General features: G+C 44.3%; 3 protein-coding genes across 3 annotated transcripts; 1 reads left to right on the plus strand and 2 right to left on the minus strand.

Annotated features, from left to right (window-relative positions):
• Window positions 1-1112: 1112 nt before the first annotated feature.
• On the minus strand, window positions 1113-7221 carry cotl1 (coactosin-like F-actin binding protein 1). The gene is made up of 4 exons (XM_079567377.1): window positions 6861-7221; window positions 6156-6238; window positions 3218-3375; window positions 1113-2833 (listed from the first exon to the last, which is right to left on the minus strand). The coding sequence occupies exons 1-4, from the start codon at window positions 6935-6937 to the stop codon at window positions 2723-2725; spliced, it is 429 nt and encodes a 142-aa protein (XP_079423503.1). The 5' UTR covers window positions 6938-7221; the 3' UTR covers window positions 1113-2722.
• A 5188-nt stretch (window positions 7222-12409) lies between these two features.
• On the plus strand, window positions 12410-16216 carry klhl36 (kelch-like family member 36). The gene is made up of 9 exons (XM_079568161.1): window positions 12410-12566; window positions 12883-12967; window positions 13059-13253; window positions 13330-13452; window positions 13521-13742; window positions 13867-14172; window positions 14256-14483; window positions 15159-15316; window positions 15410-16216. The coding sequence occupies exons 2-9, from the start codon at window positions 12908-12910 to the stop codon at window positions 15969-15971; spliced, it is 1854 nt and encodes a 617-aa protein (XP_079424287.1). The 5' UTR covers window positions 12410-12566; window positions 12883-12907; the 3' UTR covers window positions 15972-16216.
• A 94-nt stretch (window positions 16217-16310) lies between these two features.
• Window positions 16311-21586, minus strand: LOC306971452 (aldo-keto reductase family 1 member B7). The gene is made up of 10 exons (XM_079567731.1): window positions 21283-21586; window positions 19694-19870; window positions 19507-19623; window positions 19358-19438; window positions 18651-18767; window positions 18415-18527; window positions 18021-18108; window positions 17866-17949; window positions 17504-17586; window positions 16311-16443 (listed from the first exon to the last, which is right to left on the minus strand). Exons 1-10 carry the CDS (start codon window positions 21361-21363, stop codon window positions 16410-16412), a joined length of 975 nt encoding a protein of 324 aa, XP_079423857.1. The 5' UTR covers window positions 21364-21586; the 3' UTR covers window positions 16311-16409.
• Window positions 21587-23265: the final 1679 nt, after the last annotated feature.

The raw sequence follows: 23265 nt of genomic DNA on the forward strand, positions 1-23265 counted from the left end.
AATGCCACCCATACAATCATTCACACAGAGTCTCTCACCCACTAATCAGCCAACATGCGTTCCCTCTGACTTTTATTTCAGGCTATGGGATTTTTTTGTTATACTAATGATACGTGTGTTTTTTATCAAGCATTGAATAGTGTAAATCTAGTTGATGCAATATATAACTATGTAAATACATACTATTTATCCAAATCTTACTGAAAATGAGCACTACATATTTTCCTTGCATTCTCTTGATGTGATTGAACTTCAATACAACTTCACTACAAAAACAAAATGAAGTAAAAGAGAATATGGTCCATCTGGCAGACAGTCTACTGGCAGTCTGTCTGAGTGTGACCACAGTGACTGGACCGCATAAACAGAAGCTCATTGGGCTGAGAATGGACCGGCCTCCACTTGTTGTTGTCGCTTACAATGGCAGCACTGTGCCAATGCACACGGGCCCCTGACTCACCCCCATTCACACGTCGCACCATTTAAATGTACTCTCAACCAATCATCGTCTTTTGCCAGCACAGCCAATCGTCCAATGTTTACATTTGAATGAAATGTGAAAGAAAGACATGACCAAGTTCGTGAGCCACGACAATACAAGTCTACTTCCTGATTGAAAGTACTTTTGGATGGGGTAGGAAGCAGGTTTTTCAAGAAAGTCACCATGTATCGACAAACCTTTGGTTTAAGTAACATCTTTTTATGCCTTTCTTTCATGGACATCATTATGAAAACGCAAGAGGACACTGGGTTGGGGGAAAGACAATTCTGGTTTTATTTGTCGCAGTAGCTTTGTCTTGGTCACTGCATCGAGCACATGACCTGGAGGAGGCTGAATACTGCAGAGCTGAGGAGGCCCAAGGAATGCCAGTCACTCACACTGCCCTGACTGGGGTGGAGAACAAGGGCTGGCAAACGTATCCTGCTGAACATACATAAGGATGCAGATGGAACAATAGAAAAAACAGCGCGGAATAGGCCTCGCTTTTCTTTTCTTTTCTTAGAATTTCTGTAACTAATGAATAAACAATAGTTTCCCAGCCATTACTGCACTCCAGGTAAAGTTCACATCAACTTTCAAACTTTAAACTTTCAAAAAGACAGAACTCATGTTTGGAAAAAAACGACATACATTTTATTTGAAATGACTGATTTTGTGCCCATTTCAGTCCTTTAGGTCATTCATAATAATTCCAAATCTCTTTCACAAATATCAAAGATAAACTGCGTGTTTCCAAATGCAATGGATAGGAAATGCTTTGAACGAAAACAAAACATTTTACAGATAAAAAAAAAACACACACAAAAATCCTCCAAGTTCATTTTTAGGTACATGTAGAGGGACAGGGTCTGGATCAAATGCAAAGAGATACTACAACCAGAAAACTGCCCCTTTTGTGTGGAAGAGGAGCAGCCAATCACAGTGTAGTGTCCACAAACTCCCATCATGCCCCTCTCCACGGGAGACTAAGGCAGCAAACACAGTAGATTACAGTATGCATGGATACCTTTAAGACTGAGATGAAACTCCAGGACCATAAGACCTGCATTAGTCAGAGAAGTGAACTGACGAGGGTTACAGGTACAATTTCACACAGCCATATCATGATTCAAGACAACTCTCAGGAGTGATAGAGGTCTGAAAATCCTGGAGGCACAGTGTCTTTGACCAAGTACATGTTGCGTTGTCAAACACATGCTACAATTTAGAGCTTTATTCACCTCTCAAAAGTGTTGTTCAAAAACTTGACAACAAACATGTTCCACACCCTCAGAAGATCATTGAAGCTAACAGTGCAAAGCCTTGGTGGAACTTCAAGTTTTCCCATTGAAGCTGAGATGAGGATGTACAGTATTTGAGATGATGTACCCATGTGCATACCAGAACTGGCAAAGAGGGGGCCGAGGGCAGGGACAAACTGCAAACCAAACGAGGTTTAATTATTTGCTGTTTTAGTTTTATTTACGTATTAAAAAGGACAGTGCATTGACCAACAGTACCACTATGTAATAGGCCAGAATTAGCCAAAGGGCAAGCTGTCTTCTGTCCTTGATGTACTTTTCGCTGGTGCAAATTTGAAGAAGATACACCAGTGATTTATATTACTAAATAATTCACATTAAAATGTTTTATGCCCTGTATGTAAACTTCAAGCTGGTGTAACGCTGTCCACAACAACCAAAGACGCTCATGTTTTCAGATCGACACGTTGGTTAAAAAGGCTATTTAACTTAATGTTCTGCCTGTTCATGTGAGCGACAATCAGTGGCTCACAAACCAGTGTAGAGACTGAGAGAATAAGCAGCTTTGGCCTTTTGGACTTTCTCAATCTTTACACAGTATAATCTGTAGTTGTACTTCAGAGTGAAAACTGCAGGTTATTAACAATGGGCCACTAAAGTTTGGCGTTAAAAATCTTGATTTTCAGGGAAGTTCTGCGTGGCCTATCATTTCTGTTGCTTATCTAATCATTCCTCAGGGTCAGTGCATCTACTTTGCAAATGATCCTAAACTGTAAAATGTGGCTATAACAAGTCGTTTTGGAGCATCTGTATTCTTGTAACAAAACAGGTAACATTCATCTTTCTTTACTTCCCAGTAAAGTGCCTAATATTGGTGGGGCGTGCTGTCCCCCTGCCCGACCCTCTCGCCCAGAGGTAGCAGCACTGACACTCCCCCCCCACTGTCCCTGGACCCCAGACCAATCTGACGGTGCAGCGTCTACTCGGCCTGAGCGTCGTAGTTAGCACCTCCTGCCTTCTTCAACTCCTCACGGATGTAGTCCTCCTCCAGCTCTTTAGGGTCACTAATCAGGAACTCCTTGGCGTAGTTCTGTAAAACACAATGACAAATTTCACTACACAAAGAATTAACAGTCTCAACACTTTAACAACAGCAACCTGGTGGCTTGTGTGCTAAACTATAATTTGGAAGAGCAGATTTTGTAAGGTGAAATGCAAATAAATTCATTATTTAACCATTTTATGCACAGAAATCATAGTTTGTGTGATGTGTTGTTGCTAAATAGTTGAATAAGTGTTTGAGATGACTGCATAATACCACTACAAATGGAGGATAAACCCTATTAAGGCCTAGGTAATGAATTAATAACCTTCTATTATGACCTACAACTGTGCCCCAAAGCAGCCATTGCTCTCTCCCCGCCCTCCCCTCTTCGGCTACGATGGTGTGTGTTCAAAACAAAACATTTCTCACCTGCACCACGTCTTTGACCAAAGTCTTGTCCGTGCTGACCTTGGCCCGCTGCAGTCCAGAAATGTTTTCCCCGATCCAGGTGATGAGCGTGAACTTGGTTCGTTTGCTCATGGCGTCTCCCGTTGTAAGTCTGACGAAAGCGAAAAGGCGTGCATCATCTGTGGAGACGTAAGAGGGTACGGATGTGACTAGTTGTATGAGCTAATACTACAAACAACACTTGGGATTGTGTCATCAAAACCAAGTGGGGTTTCCTGGTGCTTTCCATACCAATGAACTACTGGAGTTTTACAAAAGGCTGGAGTTAACAAAAAAAAACATTTGGACACTACATTGTGTTGAATGATTTGAGGGACAGATCTTTAAAGAAAAGAAGTTTCTGGTGTAGAGGTTGAGGGAATTCAATTACAATGGTTATGCCCTGAAATTCCGATATATTTTTCTTACACTTGTATTACACTTTACACTCTTGAGTTGACAAATTTCTCAAAGCGCGCCGCTACACATTATTCATTCACTCCATGCTCGGTGGTGGCAAGCTACTAGCCACAGAGGCAGTCTGTGCTTTTGGCCTCCGACCACCGCCATTAATTCGCTCACAGACCACATTCACGCAGCCCAGGTGGATGAAGCGTGCAGCACAATGACAGTTAGAAGTGAAACAACTTCTAACATTTGATTCAATGACCAAACAATGCAATGCCATCAATACATTTCAGAGATTTGACAGCTCAGATTTGTCTTGGAGCTGGTTAAAAGGTCAGTGCCCTCTATTTCTACAAAGTGTTTTATCTGTTGAGAAGCTGATAAAGACAGCCCTGTCAGCCGCTTTGCTCTGTGATCAGGGTGACAACACTAATTAACAGTACTGGATTTACCCCTGTGCTACTGTGTAACACAGCATCATCAGTCAGTTACGGTTCAGGAAGGATTCATACCTGTCTATTTCGAAAGTTATTATGCTACATTATTTATGTCTTTAAAGTTAAGGTGTACTTATACTTAAAAATGTGTTTGATTGGATATTGTTTTCCTGTTAAGACGCCTCTACTAATCTGGAAATAGTTCCTTTAATGAACTAAGTATAATATCAACAAAAATAGGATCAAGAAAACAAAGGGAAAACAGAGATGAGAGTGGTGGTGAGAGAACACGAATTCAGAATAATTACAAACAATAGTGAAAGCCCAAGTGCTTTGAGGAAGGTGGATACAATAATGCATTCAAAACCCTTGCACATTTTAGAGTACATGTCAAAAATAAATAGAAGCACTTCCTCTTCTTACATTTCCGTATTCTTTGAAAGAACATTTTTACTCAACTCAGCCAACACTTTGAGGAGAAGCTGTATGTGAACAACTCTTAACTTAGCCAATGTATAAATTCTACGTTGGCCACACCTAATGAACTTTAAGTGTGAGACTAGCACAAAGTAAAACCCATCTACTCGAAAGAAAAAAGGCTTTTCAAGACTTAACAGCTTAATCATGCAAAACAGATTTACAAACTCTTGCACACACTGGGTAGAATCAGAAACAAGGAGAAAAAAAAGTTTTAAATTCAGTTTGACGAGATTCACTGATGTCACTTTATAAATAACTATACAACATGTGGCAATAAAACTGTAAAAAACACATTATTTGCAACAATTAAACTTTAAGGCTGGTTGAGTAAGTGAGTACATAAAGGACCATGGATATTGTGATAACGCTCAAAGGCACACTTCCTTGTGTGGTGCATTCTTTTGGTTTGCCTTCCTTAAAGCCATGCTGACTCGGCAAGGACAGCAGAGATGACGCAGCATACAATACTAAACTGTTGCTAACTTGCTTCAAGGCACTCTCTCTCTCTGTGCAGACATGCGGAATCAGTTCTATAGGGGTGCAAAAGGCTAGATTGTAAATTTTAGTAAATCAGTCAATCATCAATGTACTTTGATGTAGAGGATCTCTACTTGCTCCCCCTATAAACTATAATGCACACTCAGTCAGTATGTTCTGGCGCTCTAAACTAGAGAACGTGTATATAACTCAAATTAAGATACATCCTGTGGTCATTTTTGAGTTACACTTTAGGTATAATTCAGGTATGTCCAGAGTGTTCAAAAAAGCTTGGAATTTAAATTGTAGAATTTAGTTGATTTGACTATGATAATACTGCCGGAAAAAGGAGTTGCCCTGGCACAGCTTGCCTGTCTTGCAGCTCCACCCACTTCACCATAGTTTGCAAACTGACAGCTAAATAAGGAAAAAGGAGCTCATGTCTTAAGTGTGTCATCTTCAAACAGGAACCAACAGTGAGGGCTGCAGTGGATGTTGTAACACTGTGATAAATGGCTTATTTCAACAGAGGAATGTGAGCTCAGGAGAAGCATATGAGTGGTGCCCTGAGGACGCAGGCTGCATCAGAGCACCACACCCAACATCTGAGTAGGGTCCAGCCCCACGGGACCAAACGCCCACAACTGTACAACAGCACTCACAGGGAGTTATTATATCAGGAGGCCTTTCTCTGCAATACAAATGAGCTTTGGACAACACCAACAAACCCAGTCAGCAGCAGCTCTGCTGTGAGAGAAAAATTCAAGATTTGAAGAACATCTCATATAATATGATCATACCTGTCTGTCATTATTAAATGTGACTAGAATTAATATTCAAGCTTTTTGTAAAGACGGGGCTAAGAAGTCATACATGAGTAATGCAATGCACTGCTTTGGTTGCAGTCGGTATTGCACTACAACAAACAGGAGGGCCATGAGTGAGGGAGTGAGAGAGTCTTAAAAGATTAAGGTCCTGACAAGTCAAGCTTCGCAGCATACCGGCTGTTTAACCAGTTCACACACAATACTAGCAGCACAAACACATGCACACACACTGCATGTAATAAGAAACAACAGCTGGAGTTGAAGTTTTACTTCAAGGTTGTAGTAACGTACCTGAGCACATATTCTTGAAGTCCTGGTAATCCACTCCTTGTCCTCCAGGCACGATCATAGGGCCTTCATATTTAAACACGACCCTGGAACACAACACATGCATTTACAGTGATTGTGGTTCACAAAGAAATATCAAGATAGAACAAAAGGCCAAGCCCAGGCAAAGTGGTCCAGCTGTTGGCGGATTCTGCCAATGCCTTTCCAGCGCTACTGTGTATGAATACGGGACAAAGGAAATTACTAATGCCCCGCTGGGCCTGGAGCAAGCAGCTCCGAGGCTTCACTTCATATCAGAGCGTTAGAGGCTGCACTTGGAGTAAGGTCGCCCTCCATTGCATACACCCATCCCTCTAGGCTGGAACACGCACGCTGCGCACAAAGAATGCTAGTCTAAATGCAATAAAAGGTTATTATGGTCTTGCAATCACACTATTCTCCAATTTGGCAAGATGCATGTGGTAATAATTGCTTTTGAATCAAATAGAGGGGTGCGCTTTCTCTCTCTCAGTGATTCCCTACAAAGAGCAGGGCGGCAACACCCCCCTAAATTAACTTCTCCGCAAAATCATGTTGGACTATCGAGAATAAGACCGCAAGTGCTTCTTAGAAGCCTATGCTGTAAACGTGGAGCCCAGGCATAAATGCGCAAGGAGACGGGCGTTGTAAGAGATGAAATGCAGTATTCTTTTATAATGGGTTACTTACCAATTTGTCTCTGTACTGTCGTCCCGGACTTCATTGTAAGCGATTCTGCAAGCTTCTTTGTCAATCTGGGTTGCCATTTTTTCCGGATGGACAGTAGCAGGGAGTGTAGCGCAGTACAAAAAGCAGCAGCTAACTTGGACAGCTCCACATACAGCCGGGGTGCTGGATATGAAAGGTGCGGCGGGGCTCTGCGTCTCCGTTTGGGCTCAGGGCGCAGAGAGTGGGACTGATTTCCTAACTTGCGCTGCGGTGGGCGGTGGTGATGTGGTGATGAGAGGCAGGCAGGTTGGCAGCGCAAATCCCACAGACACACTGCTGTACCTCCCACTATCGCTGCTCAACTGAAACACTGTAAAGTTAGACCGTAATACACGATGTACACGCTGGGGAGACCAATGCGGGCCTGCACCGGAAGCAGCTTTCAAATTAAAGTAAGCAGATGCTGCAGGCAAACCAACCAACACACAAACAAACGGAATATATGCAAGGTGGGCAAATAGACGTGATGCCACCGCACACATAAACCCCTTCATAGTGTGCGAGAAGACATGTAATGACCCTTTTTTAGTAAATAACCTGGTATGTCTTATGGATTTCGATAGCCCGATATTCTTGCTGCTGTTGGTAAAACAAAGATTAAAACATGTGACAATAATGCCACGCCAAAGCAATTGAACAAATAATTGTAAATATAAGAGCAACAGTGTGGGGGCTCATGGATGAGGCAGCTAGATGCTTGGAAATATTGAAAAGTTCAGTGGCTCCATCTACTGGAGAATGATCCACTGTGCACCCATTCAAGCCAGTGTTGTCGACTAAAATATTAGTCAAAGTGATATTTTTGCAGACTGTAGTTGGACTAAAACTGAATTAAAAGTTTTTCATGAGACTAAAACTATGACTAAATTGTCCAAATATTTTAGTCGATTAAAATGAGACTAAATAAAAATGAAAAGGATCGAGAGACTAACATCATCCAAACTTCTATTGACCGTCTGAAAGAGCCTCATATCATCACTGCCAAAGGAACAGCTCTGAGCTTTGTTCATGTGGGAGAAGCTCCATGAAGCAGAGGATTATAATGAATATTATAAACGCAAAGTCGACTAAATTTGTCTTAATTTTAGTCGACTAAAACTAGACTAAAATTGAATTATTTTCGTCAAAGACTAAGACTAAAACTAATTTAAAATATGTTGTCAAAATTAACACCGATTCACACGAACAAGCACAAAATGCTAGTGGTGGGACTCGGAAAATGTTTTAATCGAGTTAATTATGGCCTTTGGAATTAATTAATCGCAATTGACTCCAACCCCCATGAGCTGCCACCTTAACGTGGTGGGGTTGTTTGAGTACCCGAATGATCCGAGGAGCTATGTTGTCCGGGGCTTTATGCCCCTGGTAGGGTCTCCCATGGCAAACAGGTCCGAGGTGACGGGTCAGACGAAGAGCAGCTCACAAGACTTCTATGGACGTACACCAATCAAGGACCGAGACGTCGCCCGGCATGGCGCAGCCGGGGCCCCACCCTGGAGCCAGACCTGGGGTTGGGGCCCGAACGCGAGCGTCTGGTGGCCGGGCCTCTGCCCACGGGGCCCGGCCGGGCACAGCCCGAAGGGACGACGTGGGCCCCCCCTCCTGTGGACTCACCACCCGCAGAGGGATCCGTAGGGGTCGGGTGTTAAGAGGACTGGGTGGCAGTCGAGGCCGGGTGCCTCGACGACCTGGTCCACATGCACAGCTTCTGGCGTTCGGGACATGGAACGTCACCTCGCTGGGGGGGAAGGAGCCTGAGCTTGTGCGGGAGGTTGAGAGATACCGACTAGATATAGTCGGGCTCACCTCCACGCACAGCTTGGGTTCCGGATCCCAACTCCTGGAGAGAGGCTGGACTCTCCATTTTTCTGGAGTTGCCCGCGGGGAGAGGCGGCGGGCTGGGGTGGGTTTGCTCATATCCCCCCAGCTCAGCCGTCACGTGTTGGAGTTCACCCCGGTGGACGAGAGGGTCGCGTCCCTACGCTTTCGGGTCGGGGACAGGTCTCTCACCGTTGTCTCGGCCTACGGGCCCAACATCGGTGCAGAGTACCCGGCCTTCTTGGAGTCCCTGGGAGGGGTACTAGATAGTGCTCCGACTGGGGACTCCATTGTTCTACTGGGGGACTTCAACGCCCACGTGGGTAACGACAGTGAGACCTGGGAGGGAGTGATTGGGAGGAACGGCCTCCCCGATCTGAACCCGAGTGGTGTTCTGTTATTGGACTTCTGTGCTAGTCACGGTTTGTCCATAACGAACACCATGTTCGAGCACAAGGGTGTCCATAAGTGCACGTGGCACCAGGACACCCTAGGCAGGAGGTCGATGATCGACTTTGTAGTCGTGTCATCTGACCTCCGGCCGCGTGTCTCGGACACTCGGGTGAAGAGAGGGGCGGAGCTGTCAACCGATCACCACCTGGTGGTGAGCTGGATCCGCTGGCAGGGGAGGAAGCCGGTCAGACCTGGCAGGCCCAAGCGTGTTGTGAGGGTCTGCTGGGAACGACTGGCGGATCCCTCTGTCAGTGGGGTCTTCAACTCCCACCTCCGGAAGAGCTTCACCCAGATTCCGGGGGAGGCGGGGGACATGGAGTCCGAGTGGACTCTGTTCTCCTCCTCCATTGTTGATGCGGCTGCTCGTAGTTGTGGCCGTAAGGTCTCTGGTGCCTGTCGCGGCGGCAATCCCCGAACCCGGTGGTGGCGCCCGGAAGTAAGGGATGCCGTCAAGCTGAAGAAGGAGTCCTACCTGGCCTTGTTGTCTTGTGGGACTCCTGAGGCAGCTGAGAGGTACCGGCAGGCCAAGCGTGCTGCAGCTCGTGCGGTCGCAGAGGCAAAAACTCGTGTCTGGGAGGAGTTCGGGGAGGCCATGGAGGAAAACTATCGGTCGGCCTCGAAGAAATTCTGACAAACCATCCGGCGCCTCAGGAGGGGGAAGCAGTGCTTCACCAACACTGTGTACAGTGCGGGTGGGGGGCTGCTGACCTCGACTGGGGATGTCGTCGGACGGTGGAAGGAGTACTTCGAGGACCTCCTCAATCCCGCCGTCACGTCTTCCGATGAGGAAGCAGAGGCTGGGGACTTGGAGGTGGGCTCGCCCATCACCGGGGCTGAAGTCACCGAGGTGGTGAGAAAGCTCCTCGGTGGCAAGGCTCCGGGGGTGGATGAGATTCGCCCTGAGTACCTTAAGTCTCTGGATGTTGTAGGACTGTCTTGGCTGACACGTCTCTGCAACATCGCGTGGCGGTCGGGGACAGTGCCCCTGGATTGGCAGACCGGGGTGGTGGTCCCTCTCTTTAAGAAGGGGGATCGGAGGGTGTGTTCCAATTACAGAGGAATCACCCTCCTTAGCCTCCCCGGTAAGGTCTACTCCAGGGTGCTGGAGAGGAGGATCCGGCCGATAGTTGAACCTCGGATTCAGGAGGAACAATGCGGTTTTCGTCCTGGTCGTGGCACACTGGACCAGCTCTATACCCTCCGTCGGGTGCTCGAGGGTTCGTGGGAGTTCGCCCAACCAGTCCACATGTGTTTTGTGGACTTGGAGAAAGTGTTCGACCGCGTCCCTCGTGGTGCCCTGTGGGGGGTGCTCCGGGAGTATGGGGTCCGGGGCCCTCTGCTAAGGGCTGTCCGTTCCCTGTATGACCGCAGCAGGAGCTTGGTTCGCATTGCCGGCAGTAAGTCAGACCTGTTCCCGGTGCGTGTTGGTCTCCGCCAGGGCTGCCCTTTGTCACCGGTTCTGTTCATTACTTTTATGGACAGAATTTCTCGGCGCAGCCAGGGGCCGGAGGGTGTCCGGTTTGGGAGCCTCAGAGTCTCATCTCTGCTGTTTGCAGATGATGTTGTTCTGTTGGCTTCAACAAACCAGGACCTTCAGCACGCACTGGGGCGGTTTGCAGCCGAGTGTGTAGCGGCCGGGATGAGGATCAGCACCTCCAAATCCGAGGCCATGGTTCTCCACCGGAAAAAGGTGGTTTCCCCTCTCCAGGTCGGTGGGGAGTCCTTACCTCAAGTGGAGGAGTTCTTGTTCACGAGTGAGGGACGGATGGAGCGTGAGATCGACAGACGGATCGGTGCGGCGTCAGCAGTGATGCGGTCGCTGTATCGGTCTGTCGTGGTGAAGAGGGAGCTGAGTCGGAGGGCAAAGCTCTCGATTTACCGATCGATCTACGTTCCCACCCTCACCTATGGTCATGAGATTTGGGTCATGACCGAAAGGACAAGATCGCGAATACAAGCGGCCGAAATGAGTTTCCTTCGCAGGGTGGCTGGGCGCACCCTCCGAGATCGGGTGAGGAGCTCAGTTACCCGGGAGGAGCTCGGAGTAGAGTCGCTGCTCCTCCACGTCGAAAGGAGCCAGCTGAGGTGGCTCGGGCATCTGTTTCGGATGCCTCCTGGTCTCCTCCCGCGGGAGGTGTTCCAGGCATGTCCTAGTGGGACAAGGCCTCATGGAAGACCCAGGACACGGTGGTGGGACTATGTCTCCGAGCTGGCCTGGTGTCGCCTCGGGGTCCCCCCAGAACAGCTGGAGGAAGTGTGTGTGGATCGGGAAGTTTGGGCATCTCTGCTGAGACTGCTGCCCCCGCGACCCGGTCCCGGATAAAGCGGAAGAAAATGGATGGATGGATGGATGGATGGATGGATGGATGGCAATTGACTCTGTGCACAACTTCAAATCATAACAACGCCGCTCAAGAAGTGACTTCCTGTTTCAATCCAGCATTTCAAAATAAAAGCACACAGCTTGTCTCATTGTCCAGCACTTGCAACATTGCAAGAAAATGATTTAATTTTACACATTTTAAGTGCTTTGTCTGTTAATAGTTAGGCAGAAAGAAAAGACAACGAATGAACTGCTGAACTAATGAATAAGTCTTAAAGATGCTTTTATTTTGGTGTGCTGGATCGAAACACTTCTTGGGCGGCGTTGCTATGATTTGAAGTTATGCACAGTCAATTAATCGCATTTAAGCATCTTTTAGAGGTATATAGATGCTTCTTTGTATTTTCCTGCATTTGCACTCATCTGAAGTGGAGATGTGTGAACATTTCAAACACTTTTTGGAGAATGATCTTTTTAAATATGTCGGCACTTAACTGTGTGAATAAACAACTTTGACAGTCGAATTGTTTTTGGCTTTACTTGTTGTTTGTGCCTAAGGAATGTCTGCAGGAAAAAAAAGAAACTAAGAGTTGAGTGCGATTAATTTCGATTAATATTTTTAATCACACTAAACCTAGGCTACTTAATTAATCGGATAAAGTCCCAGCCCTAATTCATCCACAAGCAAATAACCATATTGAAATATTTAACAATGAACATTTCTTTGAATTTTTTGAAGGCAATTGCAGTCACCTTAAGTCATATAAGTGGCTAGTTGGTTATTGGTTATTAACACGTAATAACCACTGCTACAGAAAAAAGAAGAAAATTCAAGAAAATTCATTCTTGTTTAGTGATAGTAGCTATACTGTTTTGTTTTAGTTGAAAAGTGCACGGGTGCTGCACGGGGACTGCGGGTCGCGCGCGCTGTCGCTCTGTCTCCACTTCCGTGTCAATGTGTTTCAGCTACTCGTACAAATGTAGGATTATTGAGATAAACAGTTCATGCATTGGTTGTGCATGTGCTGAAAAGAACGCTTACAGAAATTACAACATGTTGGCAACATCGTAAGGTAATAGTACTTCGATTGCTGCTACAAACGTGGAAAACATAGCGTGCAGTTGTGTGTTTTGCTAATGTGCTAACAGAGGATCCTTCAGAGTAATCACAACTGTTTTCTCTACGATGACGATGTTGAGGATATTTGTGTTATAACAGTGAACCTTAAGGCGTAATAATGTTAGAATTATTGCAGCCTACCATTATTACACCATATTGTAGTATCGATGTGATATAATACCGTGATCGTCAGTACATCCTTGCACATGTTGTGTGATCACACGTTTATTGTCTCTTGTATTAACAATATGATTATGTTTTGTTTTTAGAAAATGTCAGTATGAGAAAGACAAAATGGACAATGGGAAAGTGAGCCATGTGTGTCGTCCCCACCGCATCAGTGAATCCTCCAAGGCCAGTTGTCTACATGTTTACTTTTCCACTTGGGCAACAATGCGCTTGTTTCCCCCACCCCCATGACTTTGTTCTTTTGCCATATTTGCAGGTTTTCCACTGGTCTCACCAGTCTGTGGAGGTCCTCCAGGGTCTGAATGAGCAAAGGCAGCAGCGTCAGTTCTGTGATGTGGTGCTGGTGGCAGATGACCAGCCAGTCCCGGCTCACAGGGCAATCTTGGCCCTGTCCAGTCCATACTTTAATGCCATGTTCACTTTGGGCATGAAGGAGGAACACCAGGCAGAGGTATGTAGAATAATGCTTTCTTTGGGCCCACATTTAACATGAACCTCATGCCTAAACTGTGTGTTCCTACCTTCAGGTGGAGTTGGTTGGATTGTCGTATAACGGTCTCAGAGCTGTAGTGGACTTCCTGTACAGTGGAGAGCTGCCATTGGATGGAGGAAACATTGACTATATCCTTGAAGCAGCCCATCTTTTGCAAGTTAGAAATTGTTTTCTTTTGATCCTTGAAATAGTGTTACAGTATTTGATTGCAGCATATTTTTGTAGGTGTGGCGGGTGGTGGATTTCTGTTGCCAGTATTTGGAACAAGAGGTGACTGAGGACAACTACCTGTACCTCCAGGAATTGGCTTCGCTCTATAGCCTGGAGAGGCTAGACACCTTCATTGACCAGTTTATTCTCTCACGCTTTGCCACTTTATCTTTTACCCCTGATTTCATTCGGGATATTCCGTTACACAAACTGACCAAATATCTTTCCAGCAGCCAGGTTAGTAATTTATCACAGTATAGCACTGGAGTTGTCATGTAACAACTTCGTATAATTTTTAATGAAATCATGAATTGTTTTCATAAGCTGTCTTCCATTTTGAAAGCCTGTTATCTTTTCTTAGGTGGAGAATGAGAGTGAACAGGCGCTGCTTCAGGCTGCTCTTCAATGGCTCAGCCACAGTCTTGAGCGCACAGCCCATGCTCGACAGCTATTATCCCACATCCGCCTGGCTCTAATGCCTGTGGGAGACCTGGTGGAGCGGGTGCTGCCAGCCATCCGAGCTCTGCTACCGGACGAGGCTGACTGTGAGGCTTTGGTGGAGGAAGCCTTGGCCTACCATGCAACACCCAGTGCCCAGCCACTTCTCCAAACTGGACTTACCTCACTGAGAGATGGAGTGGAAAGCTTGCTTCTAATAGGAGGAGAGGTTCAAATCAAAGATCTATTGAACTAAAATGACTGTATCTTAGCCTGTTTTGTGGTTAGACTTCCAATGTATATTATCTTCAGGTGTCTGAGCGTGGTGAGGAGCTGAGTGCCAATGTGTGCCGCCTGGATTCCCCAGCAGGCATCTGGGAGGTGGAGACTGAACTTCCAGCCCAGCGCAGCCACCACTGCTTGGCTGTGTTGGGAGGCTTCATCTTTGCCGCTGGTGGCAGTTCATCGAGGGATAATGGTGGAGATGCTGCTTGTAACCTTCTGTACAGATATGATCCACGCCATAATCAGTGGACTAAGGTAATTACTTAAGATTAAAGCTGCATTCCTGATTATCAAACCGTACAAGTCAGAGGTAGTTGAGTAAAATCTCAGCTGCTAAATGCTTTGCTAGCTTCCGATTGTTCACTTGAGTAAATTAGAAGTGTGTGGGTGTAGTGTCTGGCGATTGAATTGTATTCTCAGCGAGTCCCTTTTTATGTTACAAAGAAGTTTGCATATTTTTCCAGCTAGTTGATCAAACAGTGCACGGCATATATGGCCAAATTAGTGCGGGGGTGCCAAATTTGGAGTGTTTAATTACGCCGTCAAAAAGCTCTCCTAATATCCAGCTGATTCGCTGACCAGCCAGTAACACTAGGCCAATCCCAGCACTCCTAGTGCAGCGATGAGAGATGTCGATTTGACGGTGCTGTCCACACCAAACACACCCGCCCCGACGTCGCCCAAAACCTACCCGACCACTCCCAAATGCCGATGATCATGTTGGTGTGAAAGGGCCTTTAGAGAGAGCAGTGCAGAGAGATGCAGGTGACACACCAAACTCTGAGTCTCACCCAGGCTATGCCTGAATTGTGTGTGGAGAGCCAGATGGTAATTTTTTGCTTGCTAACCCCTGTATTTTTGCCAACCCCTGTATTAAGTTTATCAAACAATATATCTGCAAAGAATTTAACAGTGTTGTGGCACATTCAGGGAGCATCCATGAACCAGAGGAGAGTGGATTTCTTCCTGGGGACGGTGGGAGACTGTCTGATTGCTGTGGGAGGCAGAAATGACGCTGGAGCATTATCTACTGTAGAAGTGTACTGTCCTGCTGAAGACTGCTGGTCCTATGTTGCCGGACTAACGAGGTACACACTAAGTTTCTTATTTTATTTAGTAAAAGTACAAACACTATAAAGTGTATTTTATAAGTGTGGTTGTTAAACAAGTGTGCTCTCTAGGTACACCTATGGACATGCTGGGACAGTGCATAGAGGTGTGGTTTACATCTCAGGTGGACATGATTATCAGATTGGGCCGTACCGCAAAGATGTCCTGAGTTATGAACCATCCAGGGACAGTGCTGTGTGGGTGGAACGGCCCTCCATGTCCCAGGCCCGAGGCTGGCACTGCATGGCCTCCCTGCGCCATCTAATTTATGCCATCGGGGGCAGCGATGACCATGCTGATACAACAGAGCGGTTTGACATCTTACAGGTTGAGGCGTATGATCCCCATGAAGAACAGTGGACCAGTGTGGCTCCACTGCTGTTGCCCAACAGTGAGGCAGGACTGGCTGTGTGGACTGGAAAGATTTATGTTCTAGGAGGCTACAGCTGGGAGGGCATGGCCTTCTCCAGAGCTACTCAGGTCTACGATCCAGACAGAGAGGCTTGGTCCCAAGGACCCGACCTGCCCAAATGTATTGCTGGGGCCTCGGCCTGTGTGTGCTCTGTGAGGCCCTCATGTGCTCTTGACACACAGGACAGGAAGCAAAAACTGCAGACCTCACGGCCGAGGTGACGGCAGTGAGGACTGGAAATAGAAAACAAAATAAACCACTGACGTTGATCAACTTGAAAAAGAAAACTATAATGAAGCCTGCTGCCTTTACATTAACTGCTTATACAGTGGCACTTTTATGAGATGAATCTTATTCTGTGCTGTGTAATGTGTCAAGTACTCAACATGTTTAAAAAAGAACTCTACATACTACAAGCCAGTAAACCAAATAAAATAAGAAAGGACAACAGGACAACAATCAATTAATGCATGTTTAATCAGACACTTGGCTCTTGTCTGCACTGCAATTATTTTACACCACATTAGATGTTTCATTGATTTTTGTACAAAGCTGTTTAATTTTTTTTAATCATGCAAAAATTTCATCATTTTATTCTGATGCTCAATTCAGTATTGTTGTATAGACTAACAGTTTGACTGCTGGCTCCTCTTAAAGCCTCACACAAAAGGGTAGTAGGGGTGAGATTTAATCCTGTTTTAAAAAAGAAAACAAACAGTGCTTATTAGGGGTGTAACGGTTCACGGGGATGTATTGAACCGTTCGGTTCGGCCTGTTCGGTTCGGTCCACTTGCGTACCGTTTCGGTGTATTATTTTCATTAAATAATGTAAATTTATTATTAGCGTCATATTAAGTGCCGCGGAACAAAGTTCCTACGCGAGTTTCCGCACGGACGCTATTGAGTGACGTACATTGAAGCTGCATGAGTAGCCGAGAGAAACTACAGGCGCTGGCTTTAAGTATTTGATTAAAAGTCTTGAGCCTCGCTACAATATCCCGTCACGTCCGCACTTCAGCCAAAAAGTTACACCAGCGCTCAGAGCCGGTTCTTCCTATACGCGTTGTTGTTACGGGGACAGGCTCTTCCAGCGCGCACTCACTCTCCGCCTACTTCGCCACATATAACACCAAAACGGAGTAGTCTGGTGAAGTGAATGAGCAGGAGAGACCGACCGCCTTCCCCTTGTCTCTTCCAAAGCGCGAGTGCTTCTCCGCTCATGTCCCGCTCGGCCGTCTGTCTCCCGGTGCTCGCTTCGCCTCATGCGCGGCTCCTCCGCGGCTGCATCATGTCACCTGTGTCCCGGGCGCAGCTCTCATGTTTTCTCTGCGCAGACTCTGGGCCTCACTCTCATTTAAACCCTCTTCTTACTGTGTCTGGTGAGTCTAGAGTATCAGGACAGTAGTTTGGCGAGTAGACGAGAGTAAAAAGCCGTTCACTGTGGCCTTTTTGTTGAGTTGAATCCACATGGTTCTCATGAGTTTACAGTAACTCTCATTATAAGAGTGCAATTTATTTAAAATATCACCCAAATGGGTCACTTTTATTTATTTTATGCAAGAATTCTATTGTGTATTGGCAGCTTTTCAAAAGAAAATTTTTGTTAGTTCTTATTTATTTGTACCGAAAATTAACCGAACCGAGCCCTCCAAAACCGTGAACCGAACCGAATACAATTTTAGCGTACCGTTACACCCCTAGTGCTTATTAAAAATGCATTAGTAAAGTGTTATGCAGAACAGAGATTTCTTACTCGTCAAGCTCACAGGCTTTCCATCCACGGTCAAGCCCCCTAAGAGCTGTCATATCGTCTTTTGTCAGCTCAAAGTCAAAGACCTGCATAGAATAAAGTGACATAAAGGAATCACTTACGTTTTTCTTTTTATTTAAAGGCTGTTCTCATAGAAAATGATATCCTCTTATTGTGCTATTTTAGCCTCTATGTTTAGTTTATTGATTATTCGTGCTATTTGAATTATTTTAATATATGATAAATATATGTAGATTGAGACTGTAGTGAAATGTAAGTAGGAAACACTGGGCAATAAATACTTAATGCTAAACAATAATACTTAATATTAAATCAACTTCACTTTTTGTGTAAGTAAAGCTTACTTTTGTGTTCTCCATGATACGATGAGCCTTCTCGCTCTTTGGGATGACTGGAATGCCTTGCTGGATGTGGTACCTCAGTAAAACCTGTCAACATCACAGACATAAGTTCAACCAGCTACAGAAATATTAAAAACTCGGTAGCGCGTTCTCCTTACCTGTGCAGGGCTTCGTCTGTGTTTCTTGGCTATGTCGGCTACAGTAGGGTCAGCGAGAAGGTTAACTGGGTCATTTTCCCCCTTCATCCTGATGGAAGACGCAAAAGTCAAATTTAATTGGGTTGAAACATGTTATTGAGTAAAAACATGTCTACTGTTTTATAAGGTATGAAATGTGTCTGACTGTCCATTTGCATTTAGACATGAAGTGCTTTACAGCAGATTATTAACATGAGCCTGGTTTGCTCATTAAATTGTTAAGATCATATGAATGGCTTAGTGGGTTAAGAAAAAATGGTATTGACTGAAGGTTTTTTTAAATTGTTTTTGTAAAAATGTGCATGGACAATGCCTATTTTCTCGTGTGCGATGTGTTGTGTGTATTCCAGCCTACATTTGTGGAGGTCTTCCTGGTGATCCAAACGGGCTGTAGGCGGTCAGAGCTATGTTCTTGGATTTACAAAAGTCGATCAGTTCAGTCTGCACTAGGTAGGGATGGAGCTCCACCTGCAGCGTCACAAATGTGAGTGCAATCAACATGAAATTCAGCTTGACGTGGTATTGACTCAAAAACAATTGCATTTCCAATACCAGTGGCCACAATGGTGCACTACAGTAATTTGACAGTACCTGGTTGACAGCCGGTGAGACTCTACACAGGGCCAACAGTCTCTCCAGCTGCAGGATGCTGAAGTTGGACACTCCAATGCTCTTCACCTTTCCAGAGGCCTGTAGTGCCTCCATCCCCTGCAACAGTATATGAGGTATTGTTTATTGGAAACATGTGACATACATGTAATAAGATTTTATTTTCTGTATTCATAACCACAAACATTTTCAAAGTGTATGATCATAGTTTATTTTGTTAATAAGGAAAACGACGGCACACTTGTCACCTAAGGCCACTGTGTAGTATTGTAAGTTCATTCCTGTTCCTGCTCATTTATCAACTTTGACCAAGGGTGCCAAAAGTGTGGCCCTCAGACCAGTTTTTGTTGGCAATCAAGCTTCTTGCTGAGTTGGCACACAGATCAGAGATGTTACTTTTTACTTCAAGTTTAATAATTCTACACTGTTTCAACATCAATAACTAACATTTTAGTGTGAGACAGAGCTAGCATTAGGTGGTAAGTGTGATGTGGCAATGTTAGAAGCACTGCTAAATGCACCCAGTTGTCTCTGTGTTAATGCTCTTCACCCCTTTCACCCTGAGCTGTCCTATCTATTAAAACCTAGAGGCCTAAAATTGTTCAAAGAAAAATAGTGGTACTCTCCTACCGTCTAAATCTGATACAAAATTGCATCGGCTGCTGTGTGATGTTTTGCATTGTACTTACTCTCCACACATCCACATAATCTGTATCGGTTGTTAATAGGTGTCCTTTCTCGTTGCGTGGAAAAAGTTGATCTTCCACTTTCTGTTAAAGTGAACAGGAAAGAGGAGTGAACTTACAGGAGACAAGTAAACAGGAGTGAACTGACTGACCTTTAGGCCAACAGGGGAATGCACCAGGTAAAGATCCAGATAGTCGAGCTGCAGGTCCGACAGAGACTTGTTGAGACATAAAGGGATGTCCTCTTGAGCGAAATGTGTGCACCACAACTGAAAGTGTTGGAAAGGTGATACAGGAACTTTTAGAGACACTTTTTGAATGGCACAGAAGGGGTCTCACCTTACTGACGATGAACATGTCCTGGCGTCGAATGATCCCCTGTTGTATTTTGGCTTTCAGGGCTTTGCCGATGTCCACCTCGTTCTCATAGCTGTAGGCTGTATCAATGTGGCGGTATCCTGCAGCAATGGCCGCCTCCACTGCTCCCTGTATTGAGGTCTTTGAAAGGTGGCTTGACTGCAAGACATCATCATCATCATTATCTTCAGGTCAGTCATATATATTGGTCCTTCTGGATACCTTCTTCCCTCAAGACAAGGCTTTCTTTAGAAAAATAACTTTGATATGGAAACTGTATATTGAGGGGATGCAAAAGTTGCTCTAACAAACCCAGGCCGGGATCTGCAGGGGTGCAACAGGGGTCTTGAAAATGAGCATTCATAGTAGAGCTGAACAATTGATTGACATTCACTGATGACTTTGACTTTGATTATTACACTAATCAATTACAAAAAACTAATCCTTGAGAAAAGAAGGATTATATCACTAAACACACACACAAGCTCTCACATCCTGCACCAACCTTTTCCACACAAGCAATGGCAGTTCTATTGCAGGCCACAGCATTTGTGGACAGATATAATTTGCACTTTCTCAATACTTCAAATAATATTATCAACCATTCAACCCTTCATCAATCTTCAGTCTTTCATAAACTGCTACAAAAGCCGTTTTTTGACCATAGGAATACATGGGGGATTGAAATCACGCTCCTAAAGTCGTTTTATGGCAAAGGGACTTGTTTTTTAAGCCACACATAATGAGAAAAAAAGCATCTAGAAAAACACCTCTTATAACCCTGTTGGCTATTGGCAACAAAATGTTTGATGGTTATGTGGCCCACTCCTGTTGCAATCGATATATTTATTTGGCCTGAGAGGAAAAATGCAATGTCCAAGGCTCACTGATTGTGTTAAATAAGTGGGCATCAAATCTCGATCACGTGATCCAGATCAGTAACCCCATTATATACATTACAGGGTACATACAAAGAGAATATTGTAACATAATTTAAAAGAGAAAGACATCTCTTGCTTTCAATTTCTATTTGCGACTCTCAGTCTTCCCATTACAAACACCACCATCACCTGGGACACTTGGACTTCATCCAACGGCCTTTTAGTTTTACACAGTTTGATAATGTGACGAAAAAATAACAATATGGTCAAAAAACTCACTCATGAAATAAATGTGCACGCAGTGTAGATTTCTTCCTCATCCAACGTCACTATTTGAACATACAAATTACAACTTTGTTTTCCACATCTTCATTAAATTGTCACTTCGTTGGTGTAAAACTGGTTATCACTTACGAACAGCATTGTCTCATGAAGTTAAGTAATAATTAGAAAAACACAGAAACCTGTAATACGCTCTTTAACCTTTGTGAAACATAATGGAGTATGTATTACTATTTGATTGCAACCTGACATACATTTTTTAAAATTATTATAAAGGGTCTTGACTTTGATAGACTCTCTTTTTTAAATCTTTCTTTACCAAAACATATGTCACAAGAACTAAACATGAAATGTGCATGAAATATAAATTAACAAAACTGATCAATGAGAAGTTGTGTGTTACACTACCTTCCACGTGCCCAGGCCTAGAAGTGGCATTTTTGAGCCATCATTGAGCAGTATGGTCGTCTCCACCTGTGGGTCGTCCATTCCCACTTACTGTTAGTCTGAGCTTTCACTTCCTCTGCTCTCTTCAAACTGCTGTGTAATGTCCTTCCTCTAACTCGTATCTGCCTCTTATGTGTGGTGTCGCAGCCCTGCGTTTGGTCTGCTATACTGGGCCAGGAGTTAATGATTAGACAATGCTCCTAGAAGTATTTATGTGTACACGGAGAGTGAGAGGTGAAGCAAAGGGCGCTGCTCGCATGAGGGCTACAAACACTGTCACTATATACTCTGCCACGGTTCAGTTGTGACATGCAGACTTCAACATTAGGTGGGGATATTGAGTTATATGTGAGATAAGCATGGGCTTGGCTCTAAAATCTTGCGATAGTGCAGTGATAAGTCTTTTATTGTGCTTTACATTTATTAACAGGTAGAATTGTTATTATATTTTATTCTGTTGAAAAAGAAAAGAAAAAGCAATCAGATCCACATAATAATACATTGGTACATTGTTATGCAAGATGTTCTGTACATACTCTTCCTGCTCTGAAGTGTTCCAAGCATATGGAAGCTGCCTTTCGTCAGACTTCTTGTCAAACAAAACGTCTGTGATTTAATTACTCACGCGTGTAATAAAGATGTGATCAGTCTATGTAGCCTTGTAGTACCTCTGCAAAGATAATATGGCTAATGTGATCAAATGAAAACCATAATTACAAACATAATTATACTTAGTAAATTGCACTGAGCTACAAGACAGTTTATATGACACACTTCATTTAAGAAAAACAGTACATAGATAGATAAAGAAATAAATGGACACAAAACAAAGCAGGCGGGACAGGCCTGTACAGGGCTAATATTCTCTCCAGCAGCAGGATACTGAAGATGAACACCTGTAGTCCTTCCATCTGCTAAATATATAGGGTGTTTATTGTCTTGTCAGAAAGTAATAATTAACATGTGTTCTATAAATTGTTTTGTAAATAAACCAAACAAAGCCTGGTTCACGCCATGAGTTCGAGTTATAGAAATCAGTAATGTTTGGGGGAATAGCAATCACCAGGCCTGGTGGTAAGAACGTGAGATTGAATGTGAGAGGCTTATTGTTCTGTTGGGGAAAGGGGATGGAGGAGGGTTTTGAACCCAAATGCAAGGATAAATAAGGCCATGTATTGAACCTGGGTGATAAAAGGCCTTATTTACCCTTGAATTCACCAATGATGGACATATATCTAGCTAGTTTGTAGAATAGAGTAGAAAATAATGTGACTATAAACTGTATATTGGCATTGGGACCGAACAAGCACATTAGAATTCTTGTTTAAATGTTAGATGTTAAATGTTAAATAAGATTTGGGGCACAATGTATTACAACAAGAACAATTTATATATTGCACAATATTCTGCGTGACATGAGGCATCTGCATCTTATAAATAAATGTGCCACTGGTCTGTGGCAGGGAAGAAGCATTTGCTCTTACAGATGCTCACAGGTCTGTGGTGCCTGATGTAAATAAAGCCCCTCACAGGACCAGGCTGTGAGCAGCGTGGTGTCTGTCATTGTGGATTTATAAAGTCTGCAGAGAGGCTAATGCAACTACAAGATACAAGCAAAAAGAGTCTGTACATATTTTACATAGTGACAGCGATATTAGACAGTTCTATAACGTGACTATACTGTAGGTGGAGTACACAATGTCCTGTTGCCTGGTAAGTGTGAGATGACTAACTCCAGGCCCAAGTGGAAAAAGGCTGTATGTTCTCAATGTACTGCACCATATGGTTGTGGTTTGATTATTGTTTTGCTGTATGTTATTGCATATTGCATGGGATTTAAGGACACTGAGATTTACAATGTTACAAACATTAACTACAATGCAATATTATGCACTTTTCAAAAGAGGAATTTATTTACATTTTGTCCTAATTGTCATAGTCCAG

This window comes from Gobius niger (assembly GCF_951799975.1).
Source record: "Gobius niger genome assembly, chromosome: 12".
Taxonomy (NCBI): domain Eukaryota; kingdom Metazoa; phylum Chordata; class Actinopteri; order Gobiiformes; family Gobiidae; genus Gobius; species Gobius niger.

What these genes read in the sequence shown, in the direction of transcription:
- klhl36 (XM_079568161.1), top strand. Translation starts at nt 12,908, where the DNA reads ATGGACAATGGGAAAGTGAGCCATGTGTGTCGTCCCCACCGCATCAGT. An exon ending in AGGAGGAACACCAGGCAGAG is followed by an intron (nt 13,254 to 13,329) that starts GTATGTAGAATA and finishes TCCTACCTTCAG; the next exon opens with GTGGAGTTGGTTGGATTGTC. An exon ending in AAGCAGCCCATCTTTTGCAA is followed by an intron (nt 13,453 to 13,520) that starts GTTAGAAATTGT and finishes ATATTTTTGTAG; the next exon opens with GTGTGGCGGGTGGTGGATTT.
- cotl1 (XM_079567377.1), bottom strand. Translation starts at nt 6,937, where the DNA reads ATGGCAACCCAGATTGACAAAGAAGCTTGCAGAATCGCTTACAATGAA. An exon ending in GACAGTACAGAGACAAATTG is followed by an intron (nt 6,239 to 6,860) that starts GTAAGTAACCCA and finishes GTTGTGTTCCAG; the next exon opens with GGTCGTGTTTAAATATGAAG. An exon ending in TGGTCAAAGACGTGGTGCAG is followed by an intron (nt 2,834 to 3,217) that starts GTGAGAAATGTT and finishes TGTGTTTTACAG; the next exon opens with AACTACGCCAAGGAGTTCCT.
- LOC306971452 (XM_079567731.1), bottom strand. Translation starts at nt 21,363, where the DNA reads ATGGACGACCCACAGGTGGAGACGACCATACTGCTCAATGATGGCTCA. An exon ending in TCTCACCGGCTGTCAACCAG is followed by an intron (nt 18,528 to 18,650) that starts GTACTGTCAAAT and finishes GTGACGCTGCAG; the next exon opens with GTGGAGCTCCATCCCTACCT. An exon ending in GTATCATGGAGAACACAAAA is followed by an intron (nt 17,587 to 17,865) that starts GTAAGCTTTACT and finishes TATTCTATGCAG; the next exon opens with GTCTTTGACTTTGAGCTGAC.